This window comes from Rousettus aegyptiacus, unplaced genomic scaffold (assembly GCF_014176215.1).
Source record: "Rousettus aegyptiacus isolate mRouAeg1 unplaced genomic scaffold, mRouAeg1.p scaffold_m13_p_18, whole genome shotgun sequence".
Taxonomy (NCBI): domain Eukaryota; kingdom Metazoa; phylum Chordata; class Mammalia; order Chiroptera; family Pteropodidae; genus Rousettus; species Rousettus aegyptiacus.
In genome coordinates, this window is record NW_023416293.1 from 17,159,160 (window position 1) to 17,185,044 (window position 25,885).

The following is a 25,885-nucleotide window of genomic DNA, read 5'->3' on the forward strand; positions in this document are numbered from 1 at the left end:
GCGTCACTGTCCTAAGCGGGTTCTCAGCCATGGAGGGTCCCGCCGGACTCCGGAACGGCGTGGAAAAGCCGCGCCCTCGGGCGTCTCCCCTCGCTCCCGCTCAGTCGCTGGGCCCCGGGCCCCCCGCGCAGGAGAGAAACGGGCCGTAGACAGGGCCCCGCGGGACGGACGCGGTTCGCACGGCGGGTCCTGGAGGGGGCGGCCGCCCTGCCCGACGCCCGGGGCCGCTCCAGCCGCTTTGGGGCGGCTTTTTACAAAATAAGTTTCGAGCGCTCTCGTCAAGCACCCACCCTTCCCCTCAAACACAGAACGATCTCGAGCTCCCCCCAACCCCCCTCCTGGGTCCGGGGGGCGGGGGTCGGCACCCCGTGCGCGGGGCGGGGCCTCCTGGCGGGGTCGCCCGGCGCCTGCGCTGGGGCCGCGTGGCACCAGAGCGCCATGCGGCGGGTCGCAGAGCTTTGCTAGAAACACGTGGATAGTCGATAGTCGATAAGGGCGAGGAATATCCGCCCCCTCCCCCAGTGTGCCTTTAAACCTCCGTCCGGGAACGCGGTCCGGAACGCGGTCCGGGAACTGGTCCGGGAACCGCGCCCGGGGGTCACCGCCCCTCTCCTGTTGCCGGGGGTGACCGCCCCTCTCCTGTTGCCGGGGTGACCGCCCTCTCCTGTTGCCGGGGTGACCGCCCTCTCCTGTTGCCGGGGTGACCGCCCCCTCCTGTTGCCGGGGTGACCGCCCTCCTGTTGCGGGGGGTGACCGCCCCTCTCCTGTTGCCGGGGGTAACCCCCCTCTCCTGTTGCCGTGGTAACCGCCCCTCTCCTGTTGCCAGGGAGTGCTGCCGCTTCTTCGGCGACGCGGGCCTCACTCCGCGGGCCTTCTGCACGCGGGCGGCGCCCTTCGGCGTGCTCTGGACGCTCACCAACTACCTGTACCTGCACGCGATCCAGAAAATCAACACCACGGACGCCTCCGTGCTCTTCTGCTGCAACAAGGCGTTCGTGTTCTTGCTCTCGTGGATCGTGCTCAGGGACCGGTTCATGGGAGTGAGGGTAAGTGCCCCGTCCTCTGGCCCCTCCCGCGCCGCCAGACCCCGGCGGGGCCGGTGCTCGGCGCCTTGCACACCGCACCGGACAGGCACGCACTGGGGCGCCCTTCACCCCGCGCTCTCAGCAGACGTTCCCTGAAGTGCATGGCGCTCGGCCCGGCCTGGACGTGGCCGTGCTCGTCCTGCCGTCACGGGCGGCAGCGGCCCCCCCACCCCCCACCCCGCCCCCACTCCGCCTGGCACCCTCTGCGCAGACGCAGCCGAAGCCCCGAGGCCCTTCAACGTCCACGCGCGCGGCCTCGGCCCGTTGTCAGGGCCACGTGTGCAGAGTGGGCCAGGCACACTGGAGCAGAATCCGGAGGGGGACAGGGGGCAGCGCCACGTCCTTCATGCCCCAGACGAAGGGGGGCGGAAATGAGATCTCTGGAATTATCTCTCCTTGTTACAACAGAGGTTTAGTAAATGTCATTAACGTCGGGTCAAATATAGCTGGTCAGATTTCACACAGTTGTACGAAATACAGTAAATGCACCATCAAACGTCCCCTGGCATCTAGAGGGACTCGCCCTGAGCAGAAGGGCCAGGCGGCACTGAGCGTTGCCGGAATCCTCATGGCTTCTGCTCGGCTCCCCCTAGTGGCCCCGGTATCACCCCGCCACAAAAAGACAGGAGGAGGGTTCCACCGCTGCTACTTGCTAGTTCCCCGGCAGTCAGAGCCCATCTGACACTTCTGCTCTGGGAACCGGCTGGCGGGCCGCGACGCGGAGCCCTGTGGGTGGGCGGTCCGGTCAGCATGGCCTCCCTGGCTCCCAGCAGGAGGCCAACTCCGGCCCCTCAGTGTGTCCTTCACCCACTGTCCTGGGAATGGTGACATCACCCTCGTGGCGGAGTCACACCCACCTAGTTCCTCAAACGGCAGTGGGGACATGAGTCAACTGCTGAGCAGCATTTTTAGCTTGCAGTGGGGGGAATTTTGTTTTGAGGCTTAGAGTTAATTTTGGAATAAAAACTCCCTGCACTACCACCCAGAAAGGCTTTCAGCAAATAAATGCATCTTCCCAAGAAACGCAGGTACTTCGGCAGCAGTGCGGACACCTGCCCGGCCGGGCGCTGGAGACGCGCGCGTCCTGGGGCCCCTGCCTCCGACGCATCCCCTTCGTGACTTCAGTGTGAAGCAAAGAGCTAAGGGAATTTGTGGAACATTCTGGAATGATGCTGATGTCCAGAGCAAATTCCAAGTGAGACTGTTACTGGGGAGAGAAGCTTCAAGGTTAATTCTGCATGTGAGCAGAAGAAAGCAGATTTTCTGAGGTTAGGAGGAGATGGGAAAATACTGGACACCCTCCGAGACACAGAGGACAATATGGCGCATACCGATCTTTATCGCTGAAGGTGGCTGAGAGGGTTGCCCGGTGTCCCTGCCCGATACGGCCCGGCCATCCCGGCCACCTTGTCTGTTTGGTCCATGCTGAGCCCTGACTCCTGGACAAAGTTTTGGCTTGAGGCCTTGGCACTGGGCCAGCACTCGTCGGAGGAGCTGGCGGTGGCAATGGAATTTTGGTCCCTTTGATGCTCGTTGCTCTCCTTAGAGGTGCGTGACCTGCCACTGCAGGTCGTGGCGGGTTTCCGTCTTCTCCCCAGGTGCAGAGAGCTAGGGAGCCTGTGAGGCACCAGCAGCTGGCGCTTCACGCACAGGCGGGGCTCCGCACCCGGGGCGTGTCTGACGGGTGCGCGGGGCTCCCAGGCTGCTCTCAGTGCCGCCTGAGCCAGCACCGCCCCCCCCCAGGGGGCTGCCAAGGGCAGAGGGGACTGGTCCCGTCCCCACCCCGGAGGGCTGGGCGTACGGGCCGGGGTCGCCCCGTCACAGAGAGCATGATGGGGCCTCAGCATCACGTTTGTGGCGTGTTATCAGGACGGTTACTCGGCTCACGGGGCTGCAGTTCTGGGAGGACAGTGCAGGTCCCAGTCGGGGGACGGACCAGAGAGAAACAGGACCATCTGACGTTGGGCAGTCCTGGCCACGTACGTCCCGGAGGCCACGGGCCTGGCACCGCCCGGTGCTGTGAGCTCGGACGCGCTCCCCACATGCTTCGTGGCTGCTCAGATCCGGGGTGTCCAGTGCCGTGCCCAGCACCCTGCTCTGGGGTCAGGTGTGGATCGTGGTGCCACGCTCGGGCTGCGGGACCTCGAGCGAGTTGCCGAACAGCTCTGAGCCTTGGTTACCTCCTTTCAAAGAAGAACGTGCTGATCTCCCAGGGCAGGTGCGAGAACTACGTGGTGGCGCAGCCTGGCTCGTGAGCCTCGGCGCGTGGCCCCTCTGTCCTGGCAGAGCCGTTGGATGGAGCAGCCGGATTCTTACGTTGACAGCGTCAGAAGCAGCCGCTGTGCAGAGAGGCGGCTTCGTGTAGCAAGAGTGACAGCGCGTGAGAGCAAGCAGGACCTGGCTTTGCAACGCACGGCCGTCCTAAAGCCAGGGCCACCCAGCTGGGGGCAGCAGCTGGGGCAAGGAGGCACCTGGGCAAGACTGTCCCCAGCCCGTGGGCCTGGGGGAGCGGCAGGTGGAGCTGCCTGGCTGTCACCGCCCACTGCAGCCCGCTTTCAGAGTGGGGGGCGGCGAGCAGACAGGCCGAGGCCGCCGCCACAGCCCCGGGGATCCCGACTTTCCCACGACCGGTTTGGCCTGAGATTGCAGCCAGCGTCCGGGGCTGCCCGGGGAGCCGTCCCCGAACCCCAGCTCCCTCCGTTAGGCTGTCCCCTGCCACACGAGCACAGCATGGAGGGGGACACAGGGCTGGGGGCTCTGGGGGGCCACATGCCAGGCCCCTCTCCAGTCTCCAAAGTAAGAAGCACGAACTGAAGGACCTCAGAACTCCCTCCGAACTCAGATGGTCTGTGTGTCCCTGAGAACGGTCCGGGGCTGGGCCCGAACGCGCCAGGGGACGCACGTTTAAACATCGGCCTGGGCTTCCCCGTTCTCGTCTTCCACAAGTGTCGCCAGTGGGCTCTGTCCGCGCGGCCCGCCACGTGTCCAGCAGAAGCCGGGGGCCGCGCTAGTCGGAGGGGCAGCCAGACCCCACTGCCCCCCTGGCCCTGGCAGGGGGTCTGGCCGTGGGGTGTGCCGCCCCAGCCCCCGCAGCCGGCCGGGGCGTGCCGGGGGAGCCCAGCCCGGGCCACGTTTCCACCTCCCCTCCCGCTCGTGTCCCCCCCCAGTCTCAAGGCTGCGCCCCATCCGTCTGGGGCCCCAAGTCCTGGTTTCAGGAGAGCTTAGTGGGACGTGGGGGGCAGGAAGGTGTGCGAGAGGAGCGGCATGGGGACAGCCGGGGGCAGAAGGCGAGGGTCGCGTGGGCTCCCGGGCAGGCGTGACGGCCTGGAGCAGGGCCCCGCACACGCTGCGCTGCGGGGCGCTCCCGTGGACGCCTGAGGCCCTGCCCCCGAGCCGCAGGGTGTGCGTCACTCAGCCCTTCCCCGAGGGGCGCAGGGAGCGAGGGCGAGCCGGGGGCTTCAATGCGCAGAGAGGGCGCCCCACAGCCGGACTGGTCAGTCCTGTGACTTGTGGCCGGGACCCCCCACACATAGAGGCACGAACGGGGGGATCGCTGTCCCCCGGTGCCACCCTGTCGCGAGAACGGGGCTCCTCAGACGTCGCCCGGAAGGCTGCCGGCTGCGTCTCTGCTCTCCACCCCGTCTCCCGCTGTCCCGCATGGGCGGCTCGGGCCGGAGCCGCCTGGTGAGGTTCAGGGGAAAGGGGACGCGCCCCCCCCCCCCGCCTCCCCCCCCCCCCGCGTCTTCTCGAACCTCAGCCCTGAGCTTGCGCGGTGCCGGCCCCTGCGGGGGTCCGCGGCTCCCCGGGAAGCTTCCCGCTGTCCTCCCGTCTTCTCGTCCTTTCTCTCCGCGCCGCGCCGATGCCGGGCCAGGCCGTCCCGAGCCGCGTCCTGGCGCGACCCGCGGGAGCCACCCTGCTGCCCGCCTGCTTTTCCTCCCGCACGCTCGTGGTCTTTAGCCTCGGTCTCTCCTGACGGACGGTTGCGCACGGCACGTGTAGCGTTTGAACACGAAATGCACGCAGCAGGTGAGGCAGAAGGTGCCGGTGACTGAACCGGAAAGGTCAGCGGGCCGGCCAGGGCGCTTCCCGGTGAAGGCCGGTCGCGCGCCCCACGGGAGCCTCTGCCATGGGGGCGTCGTGGGAGAGCATCGCAGGAGGGAGACGCTAGAGGAGATGGGTCCCGCGGGCGAGCCTCAGCCACATTCACCGAGCTCAAGTTTGGCCTTCACGCCGTGAAGGAATCAGCGCGAGCCCCGGAGCGCAGCGAGGCGCCTTGTGTGACCCGAGCCGCCCCGCTTCCGTGCGTGACCGCCGACCGTGCGGACGGGCGGACCTGGAATTCGTCTCCCGCCCTGCCACATGCCCGCTCTGTGACTTGGGCGCGTTCCTTGACCCCTCTGAGCCCGTTTTCATGGCTATACAACGAAGCGAATATAACACCTACCCATGCTGGGGATTCCACGAGAAAATCCACAGAGCGCGCTTATCCCAGAGCTGCTCGTTGACCGTGGCTGCGTGTTGCACAGCTGAGGTCGCCGTGAAGGATCGTGAGTCCACACGGCCGTTGGGCCCCCCCCCGAGCCCTGCCCACCGCGCCCCCACCAGCCCCCAGCGACACCAAGGTCGCTCCACGACCTTGTCCTTAGCCTCTGCGCTAACGCCCTTTGCTTCTGGGAGGGGTTACCCCGGTCCTGACCCTCGCTCAGCAGGGAGGTGTGCGTCTCCCCGCACTCCCACGCAAACTGAAACGCCGTGTGGATGGGAACAGGATTGCGGGGGGCTGTGTGGGGAGAGCCCAGCAGCCCCTCAGAAAAGGGACTGTACCTCCAGGGTTAGGATATGGTCTGTGGCCCCGGTGACGCATGCTCTGTCCCGAGACCCCAGTGCCGACGTGTGCAGTGAGGCCGAGCCCTGCCTGTTGGGACGGGGAGTGCTTGGGACAAGATCCCGTGGCAGCTCTCGGAGGGTCGGGGGGAACTTCGCGGTAACGGCCAGGCGCTGCCCGCGAGGCCCTGCCCCGACCGGTTACCGTCACTGGCTCGGTGGCCACTCCTCCGGGTCCCAGGAGCCAGGGCAGCCAGCCACCACGCCCTGCTAAGCCAGGCAGGCCTCAGGCACCCCTCCTTGCTGCCGGCTGTTGGGGTTCTTCGGCCATGCCAGCCTCTGCCAGTTGTCCCCGTCCAAGCCGGGACAGAAACGGAGACAGGAGCGGCCGTGGCTTCCCGCTCTCCAGAGCAGGGCCGGCGGGGAGACCGGCCCCTCGCGCCACGGGCCTCCCGGGGACGTTTCCGCCCCGCCCCCGCCCCGCCCTGAACCCCTTCCCTCCCTCCGTCCAGATCGTGGCCGCCATCCTCGCCATCGCGGGCATCGTGATGATGACCTACGCGGACGGCTTCCACAGCCACTCCGTCATCGGCATCGCCCTGGTGGTGGGCTCCGCGTCCACGTCAGCCCTCTACAAGGTAGGCCAGGGCGCGGGCCCGGCCCGGCCGGCCCCGCTGCCGGAGGAGCGGGGGTCCCCGGCGGGCGCCTGGCGGACTCGCCGCCCGCCACACGTGCGGCGGTCCTCGGCTTCGCCCGCCGAGCTTTCCCGCAGTGGCCGACGTCGGCGGCATTCGGGGCAACAGGCTGTGCCGTGGGCCGGCCGTCGGGTCGGTGGCCTCGCTGTGTGGCGAGGACTGGAGAGGGGTCCGCGTCCAGCCAGAGCCGCCCCGAGGTCGGACGTGAGGACGCGAGCATCCGGCGCGGGCTCTCGTTCAGGTCTTCCGCCGCGCGGCTTTCCCGGCGGCCGGCCCGCGGCGTGAATCCCCGTGCGTGGCCGGTGGCGCCCAGAGGCCGACTGCACGGAGGCACAGCCACCTTGTCACGGGGTCTAAAACGCTTCTGACGAAGTGTTGGGGGCCCCGGAAAGGACACCCAGCAGCAGGCCCGGAGAAGCGGCTGCTCGTGCCCACACCCCGCCTTGGCCCCGTTGCCCCCCCCACCCCCGCCCCCGCCCCCGCGTGGTCACGCCTCCCCGGCCCCCTCCCGGCCCCCGCCCCTTCAGGGCCACGGGGGAGAAAGCAGATTGCTTCTTGCCTCCAGCTGGCAACTGGAGGATTAGTGAGAAATGAGATTTTGGCTCTGAGACTCTGTGGCCCTTGGTGGGTCAGACAGGGGGACAGAGAAAGTTACAAGAGAAAGTGTTTTGTTCCAGCTCAGTCTCGGTCAGGAGAAGTGAAACCGCCGACCTCCTCATCCTCCGTCAGCTGCCCACAGACAGGGACACGCAGGTCATCATCGCCTTCTCTGAAACGCTTCCCAGCCAGAGCTGTGACGCCCCAACGCCACTCAGAGCCCCCCCCCCGCCCCCGCCCCATGCAGGAGCGTGAGAAGGCCACGCTCGGCTGTACTCGGCCTGCTGTGTGGGATGGCGTGTGGATCGGGGAGACGCGGTCCACGGGGACCGACGTTCCGGCCCGGGCGCTGGTTTCCGCCCCCCGCTGCCCGGTCTGCCGGGGGAGCTCGCAGGCGGGCGGCGGCTGCAGCGGGGAGCAGAGGAAGAGGAGGGCGCAGGCGGAGGCTCCAGTCGGGCCACCAGTCCCCCAGCGGCTGGCCGCGCACGCAGCCCCACAGTGCCCCGGCCCCGCCCAGGGCGCCGGCCGCCCCTGAGTGCTGTGCGTCCCCCGCAGGTGCTGTTCAAGCTGGTCCTGGGCAGCGCCACGTTCGGAGAGGCCGCCTTGTTCCTGTCCGTGCTGGGCGCGTTCAACGTCCTCTTCGTCACCTGCGTCCCCGTGGTCCTCTACTTCACCAGAGTGGAGTACTGGAGCCCCTTCGGCGCCGTCCCCTGGGGCCACCTCTGCGGCTTTTCGGTCCTCTTGTTGAGTAAGTGGCACTCCGCCGCCAGGGTCCCCCGGCGGGGACGGAGGCGCAGGCCCGGGGCAGCTCCGGGAGCCCCAGGAACCCGCACCCCCACAGGGGACGCGGCCCCCCGTCATCCCTGCCCCCCTAGCGCTTTTCACGGTCAGCGTGTCCACCGAGCAAAGCCGTGTAACGCTGGCGCGGGGATCTGACTTCGGAACCAGCCACACGGGGGGGGCCCGGCCCCTGCTGCTCCGAGCGCTGAGCCGACAGCCCAGGGGCCGCGTGTGGCCGCCGGGTCCCCGCGGGCAGCGGGCAGCGGGCAGCGCCCACGACCCCCGGCGTCCAGCGCGCTGTCGGTCGTGGCCGTTGTCCGCGGCAGCGCCGTCCCCTGACTCCGCACAAGGCTGGCCCTGGGCGGAGACGCGTCCTCGGGGGCGCACAGCGTCTCCATGGAAAGCCGCGGTTCCTTCCGCTCACACCTTCTCTAAGGCTCAGGGAGGGGAGGACAGCTGAGCAATCAGGATGTCGGTCCTTAAACCCCAAGTCCTGGAGGCCTCGCGGGACGCCCGGGTCGCCGAGCCAAAGCAAAGGGCAGGGGTCGGAGGGCTGGGGTCAGAAGGCCCCAGGGAAGGGCGAGTCTGGTACAGTCACGCGTGACACCCACTTTTTACTCTTTATTTCAGCATTCAATATCGTGTTAAATTTCGGAATTGCTGTTACGTATCCCACGCTGATGTCTCTTGGAATTGTGCTCAGTGTACCTGTGAACGCAGGTAAGCTATGTGGCTTTCTGTTTGTGCCGGTCAGCACAGGCACACACGCGTGCGTGCACACACACACGTACACACGGGCTCACATGTCGTCTCGCGCCTGGTGTAGAACGCATGCTCGACCTCGCACGTCGGTAAAATGTTGCGGTCTCTTCCGATAACGGACCGATGTGTCACTCACCACACTGAGACACAGAGAGTCTTGACTCTTAAGGGTGTGTGGCTCACAGGTGAGTATCATTAATGGTATTAAGGCGTGAAAAAAAACGTGGCAGAAAAAAATCTTTCATTGTTGTAAGCGACTTTCTAGGGCAGAAACTTTCCAAGGGTGAGAGGTGTGGCGCGGAGCCGTGTTTACTCTCCGCCTGTCGCTCGGCCTCCGTTTCCACGGGGACTTGCCCCACACTCGGCCGGCGGCCCTCCCAGACGCTTCCATCGCCCGCCACTCGCTTCCTGCCCTCTCCGGGCTCCTCCTGGTACAAATTCAGGGTTTCCCTTGCGGAATCCCCCCGCTCGGGTCCAGCCTCCCTGTGCAGACACACCCCGCTTCCAGCCGCGGAAGGGCTTAGGACTTGCTCCCCGGGAACCCCCCAGCCCGGGGGCCCCGGCACGTCTGGGCCAGTAGAGGGCCAGGCCCCCGGGGATGGCGCCCCGGCCCGTGCCGTGCGGGGTCCGCGCGGCTGGAGAGACGGACAGAGCAGCGCCGCCTCCCGCGCCCTCCCTGCCAGTCCCGCCCCGGGGGCCCCGCGGTCCGTGCGCGTCACGTGCTGCGTGTGTGACACGTGCTCCGTGTGTGCCGCATGGTCCGCGTGCCGTGTTCTGTGTGTCACATGTTATGTGTGTGTCACGTGTCCTGTGGGTGTCCCGTGTGTATCGCATGCTCCATGTACATCACATGCTGTGTGTGCTGTGTGTTCTGCGTGTGCCGTGTCCCGTGTCATGCGGTCCATGTGTGTCGCACGCTCTGTGAATGGCGTGTGTTCTGTGTGTCGTGTGTCCCGTGTGTCCCGTGTCCCGTGTGTGTCCTGCATGTGCCGCGTGTCCCGTGTATCCCATGTGTCCCGTGTGTCCCGTGTGTGTCCCGTGTCACGTGTGTGTCGTGTGTCCCGTGTGTGTCCCGTGTCCCGCGTGCGCCGAGCCTCAGAGCGGCGTGGGAAGGGGCCTGGCCACGGTGTCGAGACAGACTCCGGCACCGCCTCTGCCCCCCGGGGGTCAGTGGTCCCGAATCATCGCCCCTCGGCCGTAGCTTGTCTCCCCCAAAAGTGAACGCTGTGCCTCTCGTCTCCTTGGTGGACGCGAGAAGCCGACGGCCTGACCTGGAGGCGGCTCCTCAAACGCAGAGAACGCTCGCGCTCCCGAGAGCTCGGCGAGAGGCGGCCAGGCCCGTCGGCCTCCGTCAGCTCAGGCTTCCGGAAACTGATGATGTGCCCGCCACGTCTCGCTGCGACTTCGTGGTCGCAAGCGTCCCTGGTGTGCGAAGGCGTGCTCCAGGCAGCCCGTCGCCGGAAGCTCACTGTGGCCGTGTCAGACAGCCAGGTGTCTGAGAGGCTCGGAGAATCGCGTCTCGCCGCCTGCCTGCATCAGGGCAGTTTATAACGTGTCAGAGGAGGCCGCCCGGCCCGTCCCCGCCCGGAGCAGTCTGCCGTGGTCGGCGCCTGCTCCAGAGCAGCGCGAGTGCAGTGCCGACCGACCGCCCCCCTCTGTCGAATGGACAGCACGCTCTGCCGGGATTCAAACTTACAGTACGTCTGAATTACAGGGGGGAAAAGACGCACTTTAATTCCACGCAAGGGCTGCGGACCAGGGTATTTTTCTGGTGTAACTATTCCCTCTCTTGCTCTTTCTATCACCCCCCTCTAGACGAGGGGGGACATGGGGGAACACAAGGGGTCGTGACAGAGCCGAGCCTCAAGCTGGCAGCAGAACCCCCCCCCCCCCGACGTGAGAGCTGGCGGGCAGCTGTCCAGTCGCTTTTCAAAGGCTGCGCGCTCTGCAGAAAGCAAATCCTGTCTCACAAAATGATTTAAGTGCAAAGCAATCTGGTGTCAGAAGGCAAGTTCCAAATTTGCCTCGTCTGGTTTAGTTGAGAAAAGAGAAAAAGAGAAAAAAAAAAAGGGAAAAACGAAACCCTCGATAGGCACACACGTTCGGTCTTTGGCTCCGAGAGGATAGTCGTCCGGGTTCTTTTCCAGGTAACCTGGCTCCTGCTTCTCATTTTGTTCCCTCACTTGGTGTGCGTCGGGAACGAGCCATGAGCCCCGCGGGTCGGCGGTGGCACAGGTGGCGTTAGGGCCTCACTCTAACGGCATCCCAGGGCGGCACGAGGATTTATATTTGTTCAAAACCCCAGTTCAAGTTTGGCCTTCAAAGCGTAGGTGTGTACGTGTATGGCGAAGTAACGCTCTTCACTGTAAGAAGAGAGTAAGTTGTTGTAGACAACGTGATTAGAACCAAAAAAACAAAGAAAGCAGTAACGTTGTCGTTATCCTGTCGTGCCAGGTGGCCTCAGAGGCCCTTGGGCGCGTGTGCGTGCGTAACAGATCGACGCCTGAACGGGGGGCAGCGGCGGGGAGGGCCCTGTGGCCACGACGCACGGCTCCCCGCGGCCTCCCGCTCACCGTCCGCCCCCTTGTGTCCGCAGTGGTCGATCACTACACCAGCACAATCGTCTTCAACGGGGTCCGGGTCATCGCCATCGTCATCATCGGCCTGGGCTTCCTCCTCCTGCTCCTGCCCGAGGAGTGGGACACGTGGCTGGTCAAGCTGCTCACCCGCCTCAAGGTGCGGAGGAAGGAGGAGCCGGCGGAGGGCGCCGGGGACGCGGGCTCCGGGCCGCAGAAGAGTCGACGGGCCCGCCCGTCCTTCGCCCGCTGAGGGCCGCGTCGCGCACACGTGGGGACATGCGTGGCGGTGACTGGGAGGCCTGCTCCTGACGGGACCTCGGTGGGCAAGGTGTACATACCTGTACAGTCTGGCAACCTGCGGGGAGTCACACGGTATTTACTGGCATGTCCAGTTCGCTTGCTCTCCTCACATCAGACCTGCCACTTAAGTACCGGCTCAACGTGAAAGCGAAAGGAAAAACCTCTCAGCCCTTTTTCAATGAATGTAAAGCAAGTTAAAAGTCCCCTTGCCGAGGTTGCTTCGGGCGGCGGGCAGGGCGAGCGTTTGGCATCTTAGCAACCGACAGTTACATCGCACACTGTGACTACTTTCAGCTGTGGTAGGTCATCTTTTGTTGTATACCAGAGCTGTACTCTTAATTTTAAGGGATTTCAATGAACCAAAAGATAACCATTTAGGTCGTTCAGATGGTCGGGATGGGACGAGGTAAAGCAGAAAAAGAGAACGGACATCCAGACCGTCCCTAGGACTAGTCTGGGGGCGGCCGTCGGAGGACGGGCCTGAGCCAGGTCACGGGAGGGGGAGGACAAGCCCGGGCCCCAGCCGGCCCGCCCTCACGTGTCTGCGTAAGGTCACGCCACAGGAATTCCAGTGCCTTCTACAGAATTTTCGTCTTTACCTATGTGAAGCGAGGTGACATTATAAGTCACTGGCGCCGTCTTACAATTTAGATGTAGAAATCTTTCAAAACAAATAAAGCTACGTATACGTGCGTGTGTGCGAGAACGACGGAACCGAGGACGAGCGTGGTGGGACGCGGCCGGGGGTGTGCGGGGCGCGCGGTGGGCCCCGCGGGAGGGGGGCGGCCGCCGGCGTCTCCCCCGCGGCCCGGACCGAGGGCCCCGCGGGAGGGGGGCCGCCACCGGCGTCTCCTCCGCGGCCCGGACCGAACGGTTGTGCACTGAATCTGTACATCTTCTTATGAAACTTTTAAGCCCAAGCTGTTTACTTACACAATTTAGGTCTGCCAGAAAATTCTATCTGTGATAGATCCGTAAGGAGGGAAGGGGGTTAGAGTTTACTATTTTTGAAGTTTACATTGTTACAGACGAAGCGGAAACCTTATTTTGAAATGTCATAACCCCGCGGTGCCCTCCAGAACCCGGAGTCTCTCGTTTCTTAGGGGCGAGGGCGTTCATGGCCTGAACTTTTTAGCAAATTGTTATCCTCAGTTTCCATTCCCCGTTTGGCCAGATTAATAAACTATTTACAACAGAAGTATTTGGTGCTGTCTCGGGGGCCACCTCGGTGCGTTCCCGCTAAGCTGGTCCGACTTTCCGGTTTGCCTTACACTTGTCCTCGTCCCCCAGCAAGTCCCGGCTTCCTGCGCCCCTCACTGCGAGGGGCGGCCATTCCTGCTGGGACGATGGCGAGGTTTCCACGTGCGCCATGGGCCAGCCCCGCCCACCCCTCCGTGCTGCAGGCCCTGCCCGCCCGGCCCCCGCCCCTCCCGGCCGATTCCACAGCTCAGGGACGCTGGTCCGCCGTAGCCACTGTGCAGTGGCGGCCTCAGTCCCTGGGTCGCGTGGTTGTCCGGCTCGGTCCCCACCCTGACCTCTGCCTGGGGCGTCCGAGCCCGGGGCTAGCCCTGCCGAGAACGCGGTTTCCCCGGCTACGTGCCGCCGTGGGCAGCGGCAACGAGGCCCGTGCGGTCCAGACCTCATTCTCCCGCTGCAGGGGGCGGGTCCTCCAGGCAGCCTGCGAGCAGAGAGGAGACGAGCCTCTTCAGGACAGCTCGTCCCGCCACCCGTGGCTAGAGCTGCATGGGGTCAGACGCGGGAGAGGCCGGCTGTCCTAGAGCTGCATGGGGTCAGACGCGGGAGAGGCCGGCTGTCCAGAGCAGAGCGCTCCGCACCCAGCATGCGCCATGAGCGGTCACCTCCGCGGCTCCGACTGGGCTCCAGGCCCCGCCCGTCACCCAGGGAGCCCAGCACGTGTTTCCTTGGAAGCCGTAACATGAAGAGTGGAAGCTCCGCTCTGGAGCCTCAGGCAGGTTCCCTTAACTCCCCGCGGGACCCGAAAGGCCACGAAGTCCAAAGAGCAAAGCCAGGACTCCAAGACGTTCACCGCCTGCACCTGTGGCCGCATCTCTCAGCCACCACGAGGTAGGAGCAGCCTGAGCGTCCACCACGCGGCGAGTGCCGAACGCGGCGTGCCCGCGCGGTAGCGACCGCATGTTCACAGAGGTAAGAAACGGAGCCGGACGCCGAGAGTGGGCGGCGGGCGCCCGTCCGCACGCGGAAGGGGGCGCGTGTCCCTGGGTCGCAGCGGCCACGTGACAGAGGAGCCCGTCCCCCAGGGTCGTCGAGGTGCGTGTCGGGCGGTCTGCCGTTCGGAGGCCCCCAGGGTCGTCGAGGTGCGTGTCGGGCGGTCTGCCGTTCGGAGGCCCCCAGGGTCGTCGAGGTGCGTGTCGGGCGGTCTGCCGTTCGGAGGCCCCCAGGGTCGTCGAGGTGAGTGTCGGGCGGTCTGCCGTTCGGAGGCCCCCAGGGTCGTCGAGGTGAGTGTCGGGCGGTCTGCCGTTCGGAGGCGCGGTGGACGTACACGTTGTGGAGCGGGTGCCGGGGCTAGCAGCCCCGCGCACGCGCGCGGTGTCCTCTGCCGTGGGACTTCCTGAGATTCACGCTCTTAGCAACTTTCAGATCTGTAACACGGTATTGTTACTGGGTATCGTGCCCAGGGCTCGTTTACCTTGTAACTAGGAGTTTGTGCCTTTGACCCTGCACCCGTTTCCCGTCCCTAACCCGCCCCACGTCCGGCAGCCACTGGTCGGCTTTCCCTGTCCCCGAGGGCAGCTCGTTTGGGCTTCCACGTGCAAATGAGACCCGGCGGTGGTCGTCTTTCCCCGCCTGACTGGCTGCACCTGGCATGCCGCCCTTGAGGTCCACCTGTGCCGTTGCACGCGGCACGGTTTTCTTCCCTTTCTGTGGCTGGGTTCCGCCCCGTTACACCTGTACGGCACGTGCGCCTCGTCCGCTCGGCCGTCGATGGGCACGGTCGCCTCCACGCCTCGGCCTCTGAGCACGCGCCGCAGCGCCCACGACCGCGGGGCCCAGAGGCGAGGCGGCGACCGTGCCCCCTGCAGACGCACGCCCAGGCGTGGCATCGCGGGGCCCCTGCTGGCCTTATTGTCAGTCTTTGGGGACCCGCATACCGTTTTCTCTAGGGGCTGCACAGTTTCCATTCCCTGCGTTTACCACATTTTAAGGCATTCGAGCCAATATGTTTTAATTGGCAGATTTCAGATAAGAACATGGACTTCTGGCTTCTCTTGAGTGACTTTTCTTGAAAGACGCTTGCGGCAGTATCAGGCCTGCGTTTCGAGGCGCAAACCAGCTGCCCCGAGTTGAGGCCGCAGCCTCGTGGGCGTCTGCAGGTGTGCGGGCGCTGCCTGCCGGGGCTCTGTGGCGTGCGGGGCGCAGAGGGAGGCGCACGCGTGGACCATGCGTGAAGCGTGTGTGTCCAGATGAGGCCGAGAGGCAGGTGGGGCCCAAATCATGACTGGTCCTTTCAAACGCCACCTTTCTCCGGCTGCCGCGTGAACTGACTTTGACCGAGAGGCCCGTATGGCAAACGGCCCACGGGGACACGTCTCTTCTTCACACAGCACGATGGCGGGGCAGGCAGCAGATTCTGTCTGAATATTTTATGAAGAGCGGAGCCGGGGGTCACGCACACGCCAGAGCGGGCGGAGGCCGGCTGCCCCGGAACCCCGTCGGGGGCCGCGCCGGGGCGCCGTGCCCCTGCAGTCAGCTAATGCAGCGGCCCGAGGGCCGGCCGGGGGCTTCCGTGTGGACCGCTGATGGAAAGTCAGCAGCAGGAAGGTCAGAGCTAAAAACAGAAGCTCTTCCCACTTTTACGGGGACTCGGACGCGCGTGCTGTGCAGATGGTCTCGCTCGCATCAGGATTAATAATAGATGCTGCGGGAGGCGCGGCCGTCGGGAGCCCCAGGCCCTCCCAGGCTGGCTCGTGTGCCGCTCACGGTGAGAGGTCGGTGCTCACAGTGCCGAGTCCGTGAGCGGGCACGCTGCGGGGGGGTGTGTGTTCGCCCCTTCCTCTGAGCCTGTCCGTCACTGCCGCGTGTGAATCCGGGGATTCCGAACACTTAACGCTGGAAACCAAAGGGCTTTCCTCGTCGCCTGCCCTGTCTTGCTGCCATGTGTTACCTTTGAGGTTGAAGACCTTGCTGTGGCCCAGCGGCTGCCCTCAGGGGCTGTCGCAGGCCCCCGGGGGTGGCAGCAGACAGGGCGCCCCAGCTCTGCTCGGGGCGCACGCCTGCAGCCTCACCCGCAAACCCTGACGGGGTCCCTCCCCCGAGGGACAGCTCACTGTCTCCAGAAAGGCCTTTTGGAAATTCAAAATCAGCCTCTGGAAAGAGCCATTGAGCCCATTCATTTATTTACCCAGAACTCCCTTCACCGACTAGCGAGTAGGTCTCCTCATGTGCCCGAGAGTCGGGACGTGGGCAGCCAGGCCTCCTGTGGCCAGCGAGCCCCGCGCCCGGCTCGGCCTGCCGCGGTGAGCCCGTGGGGCCTCGGCTCGGGCCACGGCCACGTGGGTCTTTCCACGTGAGTGGGCGTCCTCGGTCTTTCGTTGTCTGCGCTCTGTCTGCCTTTCGCGATGTGAACCGGGCATTTTACGCGGTCCCGTTTTCTCCCCTTAGCATCGGTGATGCTTTCTTTTTGACTTTTCTTAGCGGTCGCCCTAGATCGCGCAGTGTGCGTTTATAACGACTCCAACCACTACACGCGTGAGCACCTCACAGTAACAATAATCCTCATCCTTCCCCTCGCTCCTGGTGATTGCTCGTTCACTGTTTCCATACGAGCGCACACGCGCGTGCAGGAGAGTGAGCTGCGTGCGTGTGCGCAACCCAACACGCGGCTCCGTCGCCCACCTCGTGACCGTTTCCTTGGTGGCCGGCCGTGGGGCTCCGCCGTAGCCTTCGCGACGCAGCCGGGGGACGGCGGCGTTCTGTGCCCCGGCTTAGGCCGCTGCCAGGCAGCCCGAGCCCCCAGGCCGCCCCCGGGCCGCAGACGTCTCGAGCGGGTCAGAGGTTTCTCCTCCCCTGGGTGGGGGAGGGTGGCTGGCGGCGGGAGTCGCGTTTCTCCATACCCCAGGCGACAGCCCTGCAAGTTCGGCTCTGGCTACTTGGCGTCTCCCCGGGCGGCCTCGGTGAGGACAGGGCTCCGGCCGGTTGCCAGGCGGTTGCCGTCCCCTCCGGCCGCCGGCAGCGTGAGGGGACTTTCCTCTGCTGTTTGCCGTGGGAACCTGGTTGATGCGGGTGACCCCCACCCTGCACCCGGGCCCCTCCGCGTTCCGAGCCCCCGAGTTCCTCCCGGGCCGGGTCCCCTGGAAGGTTCCGCCGTCCGCCTCTCCTCTGGGGAGCTGTGTCCGTGCCCGTGTGTCCCCTCCGGTCCCGGGGACAGAGGTGTGCCCTGCATGCCCCTGCCGCTCCCCCAGGTCCCAGGAGGGCTGTTGGTTTTTGGTCCGTTCAGCTTTTAGCTGGTCGGGGCACACTGGCGACTCCCAGGCCCCTCACGTGCAGAACCAGAAACGCTTTCCCCTCTCAAACAACTCTAAGAAATGCTTTTAAAAGTGGGCGAAGGGCGTCACATGGTACCGACGTCCAGCGACAAAACGTCGTGGGCTGTGAAGCACAGCGCGGCGTCTGCGGTTAACAGTCCCGTGGCACGTACTTGGAAGTCACTGAGAAAATCTCAGAAGTTTTCACCACGGGAAAGGGTTCCGTCACCGTGGGGTGACGGACGTCAGCTAGACCCGCGGTGGCGCTGCTTGCACGGAGCGCACAAATGTCGGAGCATGTTGCGCACCCGAGACCGATTCATACTGCGTCAATTGTACCTCAATTTAAACTAAATTTTTTTTTAAATATCGAGGTGAAGCAAAACACAAGATCTCAGAGACACAAGCTGCACAGGCCGCCGGCCGGCGCCTCGGCCAGCTGAGCCCCGCGCCCTCGGCGGCCGGGCCGCTGCCCACTCCGGTGGCCACCGCTCCGGCCCGACACCCAGGCTTTCGGCCTCCCGCACAGAGGCCTCCCTTCTCGTGCCGCCTTCTGAACCCGTGGCTCTCAGCGTGGCCCTCACAGCCACGGAGTCTCAGCTCCCACTGCAGGATGAGCCCATTTCTCTTCGGCCGGGGGGTCCCCGCCCCACACGTGGGATTCGAGCTCCTTAGTCCCCGTGGGTCCGAGACCGCCAGCTTGAGGCAGGTCCAGGGGAGGAGCGTCCTGACAAAGTCCTGGCAAGGTCACAGCTAGTGCTCCGGCCTCCAGGGGAGGCCCGCGCCGTAGCGGCTGTCTGAGCTCAGGCCTCGGCCGCTGCAGAGCGGGGCCGCCCCGCAGCCGGGACCGCGGGTGTCCGCGTCTGCGGAGAGGGGCCTGTGTTCACGCCACGGTCACGTCGCCGCCCACGGGCCGTTCCTGCTCATTCGCTCAGTCACAGACCCCTAGGCTTCACTTAAATCCTCGTACCCTCCCATTCTGAAATTGTGTTGTTTTTGACACAGGATTTCACACTTACCATTTATTTATTTGTTCCATAAATGCTTTAAAAATGGAACCTACATAATCGAAATCGCTGCTGTCTTGAAGAAACGTGGAAATTAATCAGAGGACGGATCTGGGTCACCAGACGTCTGATCCAGGGCGGCATGGGACGGCTGACTTCGGGGCGACTTCGCGCCTTTGCGATCCGGGGGGTTGGGAGGAAGCGCCGTCCGCTGGACCTGACAGGCTGCCGAGGGTTTTCAGAAACGGGCGGCTGTCAGGGTGGCGCAGACGAACGGAAAAGCAGGACCCGGGGACAGCAAGCGGCTCAGGTAGAGCGACGGGCATTGGCGGGAGGGGGGGGCAGATCGGCAAACGGGCTCAGTCCCGGCCGGGGTCTTTGTGCCTCGCTGAGACAGCCCAGCGTCCACCGGCCGTCGGCAGGAAGCCGCGGAAGGGAAGCCGCAAGAGCCGCATGACTCACTGCCATCTTGTTTACTCCGGCCGGCTTCCCAGAGTGTGGAGATTTCTTTGATCTTGAGTCTGTCATTAAAACGATGAGCCATCTCCTCCAGCCACGGACCCCCTACGGGTTTGATAGCATCTTCGAAGATGCTTCTTTAACTCAGCTGCAGCCCCCGTCATGCCCCTGAAGTGACCTCCCTCCGGGGGGGGGGGGGCGGGGGGGGGTGGGGTGACAGCTCAGATTCTCCGGGCTGTGCTCACTCGGCCACGTCACAGCCACGCGGAACGGTCCGCAGTCCTCAGGGACAGCAGAGAGCGCTGGCCACTCGCGTCGGCCCCACAGGTCACGTTCCTGGCCTTGTAAACCTCTCGCCAGCCCTGTTTGATGGCAGAGCTGAGGGCGCCTGCACGGTCCTCAAAAGTGCGGCTTGTCTCCTGCCCCGCACTTGAGTCTCAGCTCCAAAGACAGCGTGGGTTTTAAGATCCTTTAAGATCCTTCGTAAAGACCTTTCGACCACTGGAAATCCCCTGCTATCTATCCGGTTAATAGAGTTGTAGAATTCACAAGACCAATTAGAAACTTCATTTTTGTTTGTTTATTGAGGCCAAATGGAGAGTTTTAAATCTGGTGCAGGGGAATAATGAAGTAGAGTTTCAACTTAACCAAGAAGCATGATTTTTATCTCGGTAGAACTGAATTTTCTGAAAATTTTAAAACCTAACCATGCCAGCATGAGTCCTTAGTTGCTTAGGTAATAAAGCAGGTTTCCATGGAAACCATGGGTCTCTGTCAAAGAAACCCTTCGAATTTTAAGAAAGTGCATGTCTAAGAAATACTAGTTACTGTCAACTGAGACCTGCTTGGTGACCGTGAGGTTTTTATGCGCATGTCTGTGAATAAATAGCACCGGTGGTTTTTGCCAGAAAAACGACCTTTAGATGCGCAAACAGTCGCGACAGCTAATACTGTCCCTTCCGCGTCCACCGGTTTCAGTCCCCAAATGCAGTACGACCTTTATCGTAGGGAGAGAAAAGTTTTGTTCTTAATCGTGTTATGTTTTTGCATTAAACATGACGAGTCGAGATAGAAAACTTTTCCTGCCACTGTGGTTAGTCAACGGATCGTGGCCAGGCTGTCGTCTCGTGGTCTTCCAAGTGCATGTGACTGAGCCCGTGATGAAGGACGGAGGTCCGTTTCAGAACACGCTTTGTTTCCTAGACAAGCTCTCAGAGCTGAGCGCTGTCAGGGAGGTTAGGGAACATCTTCCCTGAAAGTCTGTCTCGCAAGCGTTGACGACCGTGCCTTAGAAGCTAATTCAGCGGGGGGCAGAGCATCGACTATAGATTTCTTTGCAGACTTGCTACGGTTCACAGCAGATAAGCAGAGAGAGGTGAGTGACTTGCCAAAAGCCTTGTAGCTAGTAAGCGGCAGACCCCGGACTCGAACCCCTGAAGTCCGTGATAGTCAGTGGGGGCCGCTAGCTTGCATGAGACCGCGGAGAGGCCACGTTGGCCTGCCGGGGTTTTACTTGCGATGTTTGGCCTTCGCTTTGGTTTCCAGACTGTCCGTGCTTTAAGTGACAGGCCTTAGGTCAGCAGACTTACTGGTGGGACAGCGAGCTGGGGCATCAGGGACCGTCGTCACATGGGGACAGCAGGGAGAGCTCGGCGAGGCCCACCCGACAGCCTCCCCGTAGGCGCGACGCCCTGCGGACCACGTCCACCTCGTTCGCAGTCAAGTCTTTCCTTTCTCCTGGCGATCTGTGCACAAAGCTTTTTATTAAATCAGATCTAAGCGGGTTATTGGGAGGCCTACGGCCCTCCGCTGCAGCCCTCACTCTCACCCGCTCAGTGTTCTCTGTCTCCGTGTTTTGAAATAGCGCGTTCATGCTGGCATGTTTACCGTATCGAGTTTACAGGATACATGTTGACTCCCCACCTTGTTAATGGTAACATGACATCGTAAACATTTATTGGGCCTTTGTGCCAAGCATTTTTATCAGTGTCTTTTTATATACTCACACACACACAGTAACTGAGGCAAGTAGCATTATTATCCTCATTTTGCAGGTGAGGAAACTCAGGGGCAAAGAAGTCGGAGCCTGTCCGCCACAGGAAGAGGGGACTCCTGTGTTTTCTCCTAGCCTTATACTTACTTCGGTCTCTCTATTGTGGAAGGCTTAAACCCTGGGCGACCCTCAGCGGGGCGTGAGGAGGGGGGCGCTGAAGAGTTGGTCTCTGGTTCTGCGGGTGGGGGGAGCCGGGGGCTGGCGGGCTGCGGTACGCGGTGACCTAGGAGCAAGCGGGGCCTTTGGGAGGACCCTCCACACATCGTGCCTCAGATCCTGTCCTCCGGAGCCCTCGGCTTCTCTCCGAGAGTCGTTCACCGTCTTGCCCACGGTGGTAGGAAATAGGAAACTGACACCGGCCTCCCGGAATCGGCTGGAGAAAGGTGCCGAAGGTCACGCAGAGGAGCACACAGGGTTTCATGCAGTTCTCACAGATGTGGATCCACGCCTTGTTCCCGCCTCCTGCGGTGGCCTCAGAGCTCAGAGTTGCTCAGCTTCGTCTTTCTCGGTGAATTCATTCATTTCCAGCTGCCGGCTGCGGCCATGCCGGGTGCTGTCCGTGGTGCTGAGGATATGCAGCGAGGGAAACCCAGTCCCCGATCTCGTGGGCTCAAGTCTTCTCAGAGACAACGGACAAAAGCAAAATCAAGAAATTAACATACAGAGTACTCTCGTGGTACTGATTTAAGGGAGCGAGTTGTTTAGCTGCAGGAAGCCTCCGCCGGGAGACCTGCAGGGAGAGACGGAACAGCTCACGCCGCTGTCCGGTGCCGGGGCTTCCCGTGGAGACAGGCGGCCAGCTCGGGGCTGGGGTGGGCGTGAGCCTCCGGGGGGCCGGGGCTGCGTGCGTCAGCGCCGCGAGTCGGACCCGATGCCCCGATTCCGGAATTTCACCGAGTCCCCCAGCCGCGTTTCCAGCTGGGCCTCGCCCTGCACCGGAACATTTTTACGCCCAGACTTGGTCATATTTTAAATACTTCCTCTAAAACAGAATTGTTTTCAGTAATAATCATAAAACGAAGCAATAATAATGACTAGAAAAGAAACATAGTGAACATTTTCTTTTATTGAACTTTATATGCATAATAAGATCACAGTAACATTACAGTATAAAAATGGGGAAAAGTAATGGATAGTGCTTTTTAGTACATGAGCATATTTTTTGAAAAACAGATATATTTCTACATCTTGCCCTGTTACAGGAATGAATATAAAACTTTACCATTTGTTTGCAAGCCTTAACTTGAGCAAATTTCTCAGTGACTTTCAGAATTTATCTTCTTTACATGCTCATGTTCATTAGACAATATAGGTCTATTTATCTTTGATTATAGCTGATCAAAAACACTCATTAACTTTAAATTTTTATTTAAAATTTTTTCTCATACAAAGATATATAAACATTAATAAAAAGTCTTATATTTCCTTTGGCAAGATATTCATAAATACCCCATTTCACAATGAGTTCTAGAAATTGCATGTACTGTCCCTACTTTTTGGGGGGAGAGGTGGGGAGGGTTCAAGTTTAGCAGCTTTCAAAGGTGGTCTCAGTGGACAGAACCCGCTAGCTTAACTCCATCTGAAAATGCATCATAAATGTCTGTTACGTTTGTAAAACCTTCGAAGGCTTTTTCCGTGAGAACCGGGGCGCGGCGTGAGTCACTGGGGCGTGGGCGCGTTTGCTGCCCCGGAACCAGCGCCCAGCCCGCGGCGGGAGCACGCGCGGCTCTCAGAGTCACCCTGGTGATTCCTCCCGCTGCCCCTCCTCTGAAACGCGGCTCCGTCTTCCGTGCGCACGTCGGTTTCCTCAGGCCACGTCGTCGGGCAGTCACCGACCTTCCCCACAGTTGCGTGCGCACATCTGCGGAGAGCCCTTTGGAAGTGTGGCGTTTCGCTGCCCACTGTTTAAGCCTGAATCTGGCTGTTTGCCTATATTTTTGTGCCTGATTAACCCACCTAAAAGCTCACCGAAAAACTACTAAATTATACCTCTGAAATAGTTTTATTTTCTTGATTCCTTCCTTGTTTAGTTTTCAGACAATAAACAATTAAAAGAATACATTTTTGTATTAAATAGATTAATCAGTAAAATATTTCATATGGAAACTAAGATTTGTACTTACCAAACAAAAATATTGCACCTTGAAGTTTTCCTTCCGTTTAATTTTAAACAGAAGGAGTTTAAACGGTCATGTGAAATGACGGAATTAGCAGAATGGAAGTAACTCGAGTTCTGGTTCTTTGCCTGTACAGTCACCGTGCTACCATTTAGCTCACGTCTGCTGTTAAAGCAGCGGTCCCCAACCCTTGTGGCACCAGGGACCGGGGTCCTGCGAGCATCTAATGCTTGATGAGCTGAGGCAGAGCTGAGGCCAGCGCTGGGGGCGGCTGCAGATACAGATGAGGCTCCACTCACCTCCTGCCGCGTGACCAGTTCCTGCAGGCCAGGGACCACACTGCGGTCCAGGAGTTGGGGACCTCTGGTTTAAATGTAGGGAATGCGCAGTACCCCCAAGGGTGGGGTCAGGACCTCTGCCGAAAGCCCCGGTTCGATGCCCACTGTGGAAAGAACAGCATCCGTGGGCGTCAGGCCGACCTTGACTGGGAGCTCTCCGGATGACCTTCCAGGTAGAACGCCAAGTCAAAGCATCTGGGTGTGCACACACGTTATGCATACATTATCCTGTGATACGGAACACGTATGTGGCAGTCCACACACGTGTTTAAGCCTGCAGACAGTGCAGCCTGGAGCAAGCACTTCTGATCCTCAAAGCGCTGGGCCAGGGAAAACCCCAGAGGACTTCGAGCGCCTTTTCCTGTCCTCTGATGAGAGAGGGCAAGCCCCGGGCCGTTGAGGGGCCCACCACCGCGGGGCAGGGCAGCCGGGAGTCCGAGGCCAGCAGGTGGTGGGGGGAGTCGCGTCTGGAAGACTCGGGTTCTCGTTGTGGCCGATGCGCTCCAGCTTCGTGACCTGGAGCGAGTTATTAGATTGCTCCGGAGTGCCACCTCGGAAGCCAGAATAAACTTGGCACCTCACAGGACCGCTGTGCCGATCAGTGAGGTAACACGTGTGAGACGCGATCCGTGAACTGTGCAACTCTAAACCTCACTCCGTGAGTCCAGTGCACCCTGCGCTTCCGTCCTCTGCCCATCATGCCTCGACAAACACGTTGAATACAAAACGGTCGACCTACAGCATGTGTCTGCTGTGGCGTGAGACGCGTTCACTGACTGGCTCCTTTCGAAAACATCTTCTTCCTGCTCGTGTCTGGAAGGAAAAGGCTAGGTCATTTGATCATTTAGATAATGGAATTCAGGCAGACCACTAGGTCTCTTACTGAGAGGTACGCAGTGAGTGAGAACTGGCTATTTTATTAACATCAGTTTCTCTAATAGAATTTAATCCCCCGAAGCGCTGAAGGGCTGTTATTTTCATTATCTTAATAGGGGAGAAGCTTATTCTGCTTCGTCTTCACAAACGGGGGGCTTCTGGGAGGGACTCAGCAGCCTGCTGTGGCGGCGTTGGCGTGGACCATCTAAACGGAGAGCTTGCTTAGCACGTAAATGCTTTATGTCACATCCCAGAGGACCGGGCCGGGGTCCGGTGCCTTTTCCCCTCAGACGGACCTCCACCACGTGTAAGACGGCCCTCCGTTTCATCCTTCCCATCCTCCTCCCCATTTTCAAGGAAGTCCCACTAGCAGGGGAGCGGGAAAAGCCTCGGTGTGCTTACTGCCTTATTTTCATGAAACTACATTTTCTGATCAGCCGTTTCCTGCTGTTAAGGGTTCTGGATTAAGCCATTGATAGGTCGAGTTGTATTTTCTGTGACAGGGAATGTGGGAACATGGATGGAGAGGCAGCTCAGGAGCACGGTTTGGACATAGTTTGAGATGCCTTCCCGTGGGGATGCTGTCAGGCCGAGAGGCGTGCGACTTTGGGGTTTCGGAGAGAGGTCAGGGACGGAGCTGGACGCCTGAGATTCTGGACTGTCAGTGGCCTTGAAAGCCAAGTTTGTGGCTAGAGCAATTTATACTACAGAAACGGAGCCTCATTTTTGTAGTAATTGTTATCTCTGTTCCATAGTGAGTATTGGGTATTTTTACTCCTTCGCAACCCTTTAAGGCAAACAGAGCACACCTGGGAGCAGTAGGCCCTCGCACCCAACGCGCCTTCCCGCGGACCTTCAGCCACCGAGCGCCCCCTCCCTGATAAGTCCAACGCTCAGCCCTAGGCCTCAGGGGGTCATGCTCGACCACTGTCCTTCCCCCTTGCCCACCTCCACACTGTGACACGTTGGCGTGTTGTTCCGCAAACATTCACCCGCCATGCCCTCCTGGGGCAGGGTCACCTCCTCATGACGCCCGCCGGGCTCGGCCACAGGTCCGCTGTGAGATGCGCCTGGAGGCTTCAGATGCGCTCCCGCAGTTTGGAGTAATTTTTTAACGTAACGATTTGCAACGACCACCACAGTAAGTCCAGTTAGTGTCCGTCACCGCACGGCGACCGAAGTTTTTTGCGTCATGAGAACTTTTGAGATCTACTCTCTCAGCGACTTTGGATACGCAGCTCAGGATGATCAGCCACAGTCACCGTGCTGCACATCACGCCTCTGGGCCTTATTTATTTTATAACTGCAAGTTTACGCTTCCTGACTTCCTTCCCCCGCTTTACGCACCCCACCCCCAGCGCCTGGCGAGCCGCAGTGTGGCTTTATCTATGAGCTTGCTTCTTTTCATTTTTAGGGTCCACATGTAAGTGAGATCATACAATATCTGTCTTCTGTCTGACATATTTCACTTGGCATAATGCCCTCAGGTTCCATTTGTGTATCGCAAATAGCAAGATTTCATTCTTTTTCTGACTGAATAATGTTCCAGGTATAAATACACTTAACCGCGTTTTCCTCCTTCATCTGTCGATGGGCATTTAGGTTGGTTCCGTATCTTAACTATTGTAAATGATCCTGCAGTGCACAGGGGGTTGCATGTGTCTTCCTGAGTTATTGGCTTTCATTTTCAGATACTCAGAAGTGGAATTGCTGGGTCACAAGATGGTTTTATTTTTAACATTTTGAGGACCCTGCACACTGTTTTCCACAGTGGCTGCACCAGTGGTGCCCAGGGGTTCCCTTCCTCGTCCTCGCCAACACGCGCTGTTTCTCGTCTTATTGATAACAGTCATTCTAACCGTAACTATTCTAACTAACCAGGCGTGAGGTGGTGGCTCGTCGTGGTTTT

General features: G+C 61.2%; 1 protein-coding gene across 1 annotated transcript in view; it reads left to right on the forward strand.

The window, feature by feature from the left end:
• SLC35F3 (solute carrier family 35 member F3) overlaps nucleotides 1-12,314 on the forward strand; it is a 57,982-nt gene extending 45,668 nt beyond the window's left edge. Inside the window, exons 3-7 of the mRNA XM_016163366.2 lie at nucleotides 827-1,046; nucleotides 6,422-6,547; nucleotides 7,757-7,949; nucleotides 8,612-8,701; nucleotides 11,340-12,314. Coding sequence (XP_016018852.2) covers nucleotides 827-1,046; nucleotides 6,422-6,547; nucleotides 7,757-7,949; nucleotides 8,612-8,701; nucleotides 11,340-11,572 — 862 coding nt within the window. The 3' untranslated portion in view covers nucleotides 11,573-12,314. The remainder of the gene's footprint in view (nucleotides 1-826; nucleotides 1,047-6,421; nucleotides 6,548-7,756; nucleotides 7,950-8,611; nucleotides 8,702-11,339) is intronic.
• Nucleotides 12,315-25,885: the final 13,571 nt, after the last annotated feature.